Source organism: Xyrauchen texanus, chromosome 29, assembly GCF_025860055.1.
Source record: "Xyrauchen texanus isolate HMW12.3.18 chromosome 29, RBS_HiC_50CHRs, whole genome shotgun sequence".
Lineage (NCBI taxonomy): Eukaryota > Metazoa > Chordata > Actinopteri > Cypriniformes > Catostomidae > Xyrauchen > Xyrauchen texanus.
In genome coordinates this window covers 21218415-21226332 of record NC_068304.1, presented here as the reverse complement: position 1 = coordinate 21226332, position 7918 = coordinate 21218415, and the positions used below count along the sequence as shown (strand labels likewise).

General features: G+C 40.7%; 1 protein-coding gene across 1 annotated transcript; it reads right to left on the bottom strand.

Moving 5' to 3' along the window:
- Positions 1-40: 40 nt before the first annotated feature.
- Positions 41-7809, bottom strand: kbtbd4 (kelch repeat and BTB (POZ) domain containing 4). Its single transcript, XM_052097465.1, has 5 exons — positions 7790-7809; positions 6767-7274; positions 6522-6663; positions 6317-6423; positions 41-2094 (listed from the first exon to the last, which is right to left on the bottom strand). Exons 2-5 carry the CDS (start codon positions 7226-7228, stop codon positions 1234-1236), a joined length of 1572 nt encoding a protein of 523 aa, XP_051953425.1. The 5' UTR covers positions 7229-7274; positions 7790-7809; the 3' UTR covers positions 41-1233.
- Between the last annotated feature and the right edge of the window lie 109 nt (positions 7810-7918).

Sequence of the window (7918 nt, the reverse complement as noted above, 5' to 3'; positions counted from 1 at the left end):
AAATGTGTAAACAATGACATCATATTCATTTTGGGCTGAACTGTGCCTTTAAATTGGCATTTTATCTTACATTTAATAGGCTACATCATGAAATTCCATAACATTTTCAGGGTTCCTGTTGCACATAACGTTCGACAAAGGGGGACTCTTACATTTAATTAAAAAGAAATGTTGGCCAGGAGTGCACAGAAGTACAACACAGACATTTATGAAAAAGTCTAGAACTTCAAATACTTTTCAGCAAATCAAGCATTTTCAGTAACAATATTCTGCACCAGCCAATGTCAACATCAATATATCATTGTTAAAGGAATAGTTCAACAAAAAATGCAAATAAAAAAAAATAAATAATAATTTGCTTAAAAAGACATTTTTGAGTAAACTATCCCTTTAACATATATCATGTCTCTGACAGACTTTAAATGGTCTGCATGTCCATATAATGCATACGGATGATCAAGAAATGGTCAACAATTGTAGCATGAAATCTGCAAATTCGTTTGAGGTGGAACCCAATTCAAAGACTCCCCTACTCGGTCATAAACCACTGAGAAAGGGCAGTTGAGAGGGGACCCAGTAGTAACTGTCAGTATGAGTGAGGTAAGTGGCAATTGGTGCAACTTTATTGGCATGCTTCTCCTACACTTTTATTACAAGCTTTATTTAAGGGTCTTTGACAGTTCTATTAAAATTGGTCCAGTTGACTATTAAGTGGAAATTTGGGATTCTGTTAATAATTTGAGTATATTTCCTTACTCGCTGTTTATGTTGGCAGATGTTTGAAACCATCTACTATATAACACATATATAACCTAATCATTCTTCATATTCATAGCTGTATACATTGCAGGAAATTTGGTAAAAGTTTTTGAGGCTGTAGGTTGTAGAAACAGATCTGCTGTGGAATGTTAACAGATGGAAACCAACTAATTTTCAAATTCTGATTAAATGAACTGGGCACAAAAACATTACTTTAGGAATAAACTGATCTTACATTTTAAATGTGCAAGAGTATCACTTTCTGTAAATTACATTTTTCCTTCATTAATGTTCTACAGTATCCTACTGTGTAACACTTAACATGACAGTTTGTAGCACTGTAGCATTGACAATAACAACTGGTGTCTATTAGAGCAACATAACACACCATAACTGGTATTAAGTGGATCACCATAAACTGTGGCATAATACATTTTTCATGGTGCCATGCATTACATAGACAGAACATTGCAGTCAGGCCAAAACAAACTGCCAGTTTGTGAGAAGGATTTTGATTCCCTTGATCACAGAAACAACTGATGTGACAGGGTTCAACTTTAGAGTGTTTGCGTCACCTTTCTTGCACTTGTCTCTAAAAACATAAATGGACCCATTGCAGCTGGCTACTTTCCATAGAGACGGCACGCAACTCCACACTTCAGGGAACCGCAAACGCGTGAAGCTGTCCAGCAGTGGGTTATAGCACACCAAAGAGTCGCCCTCTGCCACCACAAAGATAAGGTCCTTATGGGCAGTGGCATGCATGCATCCAGCAAAAGGCAACATGTAGGGCTTGGTTTGGCATCTCTGAGTGGCTGGGTCAAAGCACTGGATAAGGCGAGACGGTTTGGTAAAGAAGTCCATATCATTTTCCTCCCCACCCAAAAGGTAAATCGTGCCTTCCAAATTGACTCCTGCTGCACCCGAGACAGCTGTGTCTAATTGAGAGGTCTCTGTCCATATGTTGTCCTTTACTGTGTAATAAATGACAGCATTGGAGAGACTGTCCTGGAGGGTCTTGCCTCCCAAGGAGTATATGGCATCCTCCGAGGACACTGACACTAATGTGTGGTGGAGACGGTCCCGGGGAAGAGGGGCGCAGCGCTCCCAGTCCATAGTGTGCATGTTGCATTTCCACATGCGACGTGGTATAGAGCCCCCAACAACGTACAGGTCACCCCCGTGCTTGCATGCAGCTGTGATCTGGTGACACAGGCTGTTCTGGCCGCTCACGCTGATGGCATCATCCTCATCACAATGAAGAGACACAGCCAATGAGTGTGTGCGCGTATCTTCCTTCCCAATTAGGTAAATGTGCACCTTTTCACCAATCTCCTAAAACACAAGAAAAAGTAAACAAGCATGTGAACAATAAATACAATAATAATAAAACAAATCTAACAAAACAACATTTTACTGAAGCTGAACAGAGTAGTTTCTGCCCCACTAGCGTCACCAAAAGGAATTGCAAAAATAAATATAGCTGCAAGCAGCGATGGCGGGCCCAAGCCGGTGGCACCGCCACCCCCGTGCCTTTAGGGTTGCTGTGCACGATGGGCAATAACGTAACCTCGCTTTGACTGTCGAGAAGATGTGTGCTGTAGACCTTGCATCAGTGTGGGCTCTGCAAAAGTGCGCATCGAGGGCACATATCAACCACAAAGTATGCGTGAGCACCCTTCTGATACCTAAAATGAAAAATGAGACACCCTACGGGCTCATGGAGTTAATGGACACATGAAATAAGTACACAAGACTGAAAATTCATATGAAGTGTGCCATTTGGGACAGGGCCTATGACCGTGAACCACAATAGTCACATCTATGAGGTAATTCAAATGTAGAATAATTTTTAATGTCATAGGATGTCATAGGCCAATATCTTTTGCAGCACTTAAATGTGTTAATCCAGAAGGCCAGTATTTATCTGGAGGTCTTTGTACAGGTTTATTAATGTAATTATAATTTACGCTTATGTGTTCCTATGATATGCAATGGAAGTACATTTTTATGTTTAACATGGGTGTATTCACAATACATAGCATACGATATCATATTTTACGATTATTTATCATTATGTTAAGTAGATCATTAAAGTTAAGATAGTAAATGTATTTATATATTTTGTAGTAGCTAATATAACAAGCAAGTACACTGTGGGAATTATGAATTATACCAATGGAGTCGTATGGATTGCTTTTATGCTCCCATTATTATGCTGTCCTTTTTATTCATAAATTAATTTCCTCGCCACGGCCAAAGCGTTGGAGATATCAAAAATCCATCCGCAATGTAGCATCCTCAATGTCTTGACTTCATGCTGACCGAGTTTGGTGGCGATTGGATTAATTCTCTAGGAGGAATATATATAATTCCAGAGCATGTGTTTCCAAACAACCTATAATAGCCGACTTCCTGTTGGGCTGGCGTAAAACTTAGAGCACGAAAGTTGTTCGGCCCGATGAGATCTAGAAGTGTTCCAAGTTTCATATTATTACATGCAAGCATGTTTGATATATGGACCAAGTTTTCAGACCCCGTTCAAGGGCGCTGTCGAGCCCCTGCCACGCCCGGTACCAGCTTCAGCCCGGCCTCGATGGCCACGGGTTCTGACCCGTGTGCAAAGTTTCAAGAGTTTTTGAGCACGTTAAGGGCCCCAAAAGTCCCGGAAACCTTGAAAAACAATATCTTAATGCAAATCTCACCCAACAGAAAACCCCTCTCCCTCCCCCTCCCCACACACACACACACACACACACAGAATCGCAGGTCTGTCTGTCAGAGAGAGAAAAATTCAGAGAAATCCACATTCAAACCACAATATCTGACTTTCTGTTGGTCGGAGCTAATGACTGTAAATTAGAAAGTTGTTCAGCTCGACGAGAACAATATACACGCCGAGTTTTGTAACTGTAGATAGAACTAACTAAGTTATAACACACTTCATGTGTCCTTTTTTAGTCCTAAATCAATTTCCTCGCCACGGCCAAACCGTTCGAGATATCAAAAATCCGTCCGGAATGTAGCATCCTCAATGTCTTGACTTCATGCCGACCGAGTTTGGTGGCGATTGGATTCATTCTCTAGGAGAAATATATATAATTCCAGAGCATGTGTTTCCAAACAACCCATAATAGCCGACTTCCTGTTGGGCTGGCGTAAAACTTAGAGCACGAAAGTTGTTCGGCCCGATGTGATCTACAAGTGTACCGAGTTTCATATTATTACATGCAAGCATGTTTGATATACTGGACAAGTGTTTGAATCCCATTCCAGGGGCGCTGTCGAGCCCCCTGCCACGCTCGGGTACCATCTTCGGCCCGGCACTGATGGCCGCGGGTTCCGACCCGTGTGCAAAGTTTCAAGAGTTTTTGAGCACGTTAAGGGCCCCAAAACCTTGAAAAACAAAAATAAAAGCATTTCACTCATCAGCAAAATCAGCCCCCTCCCCAGACACAGAGAGACGTAGGGTCAGTGGGAGAGGCAGAGAAAATTCTCCAAAAATCCACATTCAAACCAAAATATCTGACTTTCTGTTGGTCTGAGCTAATGACTGTAAATTAGAAAGTTGTCCGGCTCGATGAGAACAATATAATTACTGAGTTTTGTGACTGTGGGTTAAAGTATAAAACCAACCCCTCACTTTTGTCAAAAGGTGGCGCTACTGAGCCCCTGCACCACGCCCGTTTCTGAAACTTTGCACATGTCTACTGGCTAATAAATGTGATGTGTCTGTCGAGTTTCATGCAATTTCAAGTATGCTAAGAGTCTAAAAGCATCAAAAAGAATATTCGAGTTTGAAGCATTGCCGCTGCAACAGTATCCAAGATATCAATAATCCTTTCACACGTCTACATCTGCCGTGTGTTTACATTACACACCAAAAGTTTTAAGTAAATCGGGTAAAAATAAGAGGGTGATTTCAAAGCATTTTGAAAGTGACACACTTCCTTCTGCCAGTTGGTGGCGCTATAACTTTGACTCACAATAGTCACATCCATGCGATCGGCCTCTTACAGCGAACAAACTGCTGAAGTTTCATCGAGATCAATTAATGTATGCAGAAGTTATAACACACTTCCTGTTTCTCTTTTCGCGCCATCATTTCGTTTCCTCGCCACGGCCAAACCGTTCGAGATATCAAAAATCCGCCGGCAATTTTTCATCCTCAATGTCTTGACTTCATGCTGACCGAGTTTCGTGGCGATTGGTGGAATTCTCTAGGAGGAGTATTTCAAATTCCATTGCATGCCTTTTCCAAACAACCCTAAATAGACGATTTCCTGTTGGGCTGAGGTAAAAAGTAAAAGTATGAAGGATATATGAAACGATGAGATCTATATGTGTACCGAGTTTCATATTATTACATGCAAGCGTGTTTGATTTATGAACCAAGTTTTCAGACCCCGTTTCAGGGGGCGCCGTCGAGCCCCCCTGCCACGCCCCGGTACCAGCTTCAGCCCGGCCCTAATGGCCGCGGGTTCTGACCCGTGTGCAAAGTTTCAAGAGTTTTCGAGCACGTTAAGAGCCCCAAAAGTGCCCCAATAGTCGTAAAAAAAATAATAATCATAGTCATCCTAACGAAAACAATAGGGCCTTGCCTTTTCAAGGCTTGGGCCCTAATGATTATTTTTAAACTGGTTTCCTGAACATTCCCTGTGACTTCCACTGGTCACACAGATAGTCATGCCCCAAACACATGCCACTGGATGAGCCATTTCTATGTCGGGCTGGTCAGGATGCTCAAACAAACAGAGGAATACTAAAACTGCCTCAGAGACACAGTGTTTTTGGGGAAATCAACTAACAAGTGATTTACTAATAGTACAAGTTAAACTCAATCAACAGCATTTATGGCATAATGTTGATTGCCACAAAAATTTGTTTCGACTTGTCTTTTCCCTGTCTTTAAAAAGCAAAAATCAAGGTGACAGTGAGGCACTTACAATGGAAGTGAATGGGGCCACTTTTTGGAGGGTTTAAAGGCAGAAATGTAAAGCTTATAAATTTATGAAAGCACTTACATCAATTATTCTGTTAAAACTTCTGTAATATTTGAGCGGCAAAGTTGTTTAAATTGTCATATTTATGGTCGTGTTAGGGTTTATATCTTTACATCGTCATGGCAACAGATTTGTAAAATTGGAAAGGCCTTTAACTTCACTCAGAAAAGGTCAGTAAATTATTTAATCACACTGAAATCATGTTAACACACATTGTGTTTACGTCTTGTGGCTATACTTATAACAGCGTAACAGTGAGTATTTTAACATTAATTGATTGGTCCTATTCACATCTGTAACACAGATTATTACTTTAAAAAAAAAAAAAAAAAAAAAGGGACAAATAAAAATGTATTTTGTGGTAATCAATGTTATGCCACAAATGCTGTTGATTTAGCTGAATTTTTTTATGTATTGAGCCTGGAATATATCTTTAAAACTGGGATAGGAGAAAGTATTATAACATCAAAACATGACGCTTTGGCTTTAGTAATATTCTAAAAATAAAACTTTGATTTTTGCTTCCTATTTAATATGTTTTAATCATTACTCACCTTTAAGCTGTCTAGGAGCATATCAGAATACTCCTCTCGCTCAACTTTGTTGTGATTTATCCAAGACTGAATTGCTCCAGTTGGATTTTGAGAGCTTGGCACACCGTCTAATAAAGCAGATGCACATTAAAGTTATCTCTGATTCTTTCCAATCACAACGTCTCGACCAAAGAAAATTAATTTGCTGACAATTTGATTAATTCACCTTTAATGATATCCAAAAGAAGACACAATGGCAAGTTCAGGAACTCATCTGTCTGGTGCAGCTGAACAAGGTGAATCTTTGCACAGTGCTTGGCAGCCGTGTACAACTCCTGGTCACTGTGTCTGTCCGCCAACCACATTACCTGCAATAAAGACAGTCATTCCTCAAGAGTACAGTTTTCAAGACTCTCCAGCCCTATCTATGTGTTTACTACTAATTCAGTTCATGAAAACTTAAGGATTTACCTGCAGGCAATTCTTTACATCCACAGTGCGTGACAGGAAGCGAGAGCACTCCTCAAACAGGGCAGTAAGCTGATACATATCAGCCATCTCATAGGTGTCCTGAAGATCATCAACCCTTAGTTTGATCATACCATGATAGATGTAGTCCACCAGCGACTGGAAGACAGGCGCACTGATATCCTTCAGCTCAATATTGCGATCAAAAGCTTCTCTAAGATTAGAGGTGAACATAGACCTGAAGAAACTGCTCTGAGCCGAGAGCACCAGGCGGTGAAGCTGGAACTCTTTGCTGTCCACGGTGATGGTGACATCTGCAAACAGACCATCTACCAGACACAAGTCCATGATGCTCTTTACAACACGACTAGAATGGGAGCGATCGGTGAAGGTGTAGCCCTGGAAGTAGTTATCTTCCCCTGATGTACCACCAATACTGACACCCCCATCCTTGCCGGACTCCATGACACCTTTAATCTAAAGCAGCTTCACCAGAATACTAGATGTATGACTTACTGGGCAAACAATATTCATATAGTTTTAATTAGTGACAGAGGAAGTCAGACTACAGACTGGGATTTGCCACAGTGTGCTCTAAAATAGCTGACAGATTGATTTGAAGCGATAAGTAGCATTCTTTGTTATGAAAACTATCTAATAATCATATACAATAATATTTGATTCATAAGTGATACTGCCTGTATACTACCTATTTCGCCTGTTCAATAAAGCGCAGCTAGCGCACAGGTTCAACACTTGATTTTCTAGGCCAACTAGGTGTTTAAATCAGCAACATTTCCGTTGACTTAATATTTCACTGAACAAATTATTTCCATGTATGGCAAACTGGTGAGATTTGCAGCTAATGCTAAGATAAGCAATCTAATTAACAGTGTAGTTAGCTTTAACAACCTCAATGACTCCACAATCTGACGCAGCAAAAAAATATCTGCCAGCTGTAAAACTGTAAACAGCACGTGCGCGTCCCGATTATAAATGTTAACATGTGTTAAATATTTGCCATACCAGCAAGACTTCTTGTGAAAGTGAGCCCCAGGAAGTAAACAGCACCTCTTCTTCACACTAACGTCATTGCGTGTTTATGTGACTCCCTGCTGCCTCCGAGTGTTGGAGGCCTGTCATTGCATCAAATAA

Bases quoted from the DNA above. Each gene is read 5' to 3' on its own strand.
- kbtbd4 (XM_052097465.1), bottom strand. From the start codon at position 7,228: ATGGAGTCCGGCAAGGATGGGGGTGTCAGTATTGGTGGTACATCAGGG. The intron at 6,424-6,521 runs GTGAATTAATCA...CTGCTTTATTAG, and splicing joins TCTTTTGGATATCATTAAAG to ACGGTGTGCCAAGCTCTCAA. The intron at 2,095-6,316 runs GTGAGTAATGAT...CTTGTGTTTTAG, and splicing joins TGCTCCTAGACAGCTTAAAG to GAGATTGGTGAAAAGGTGCA.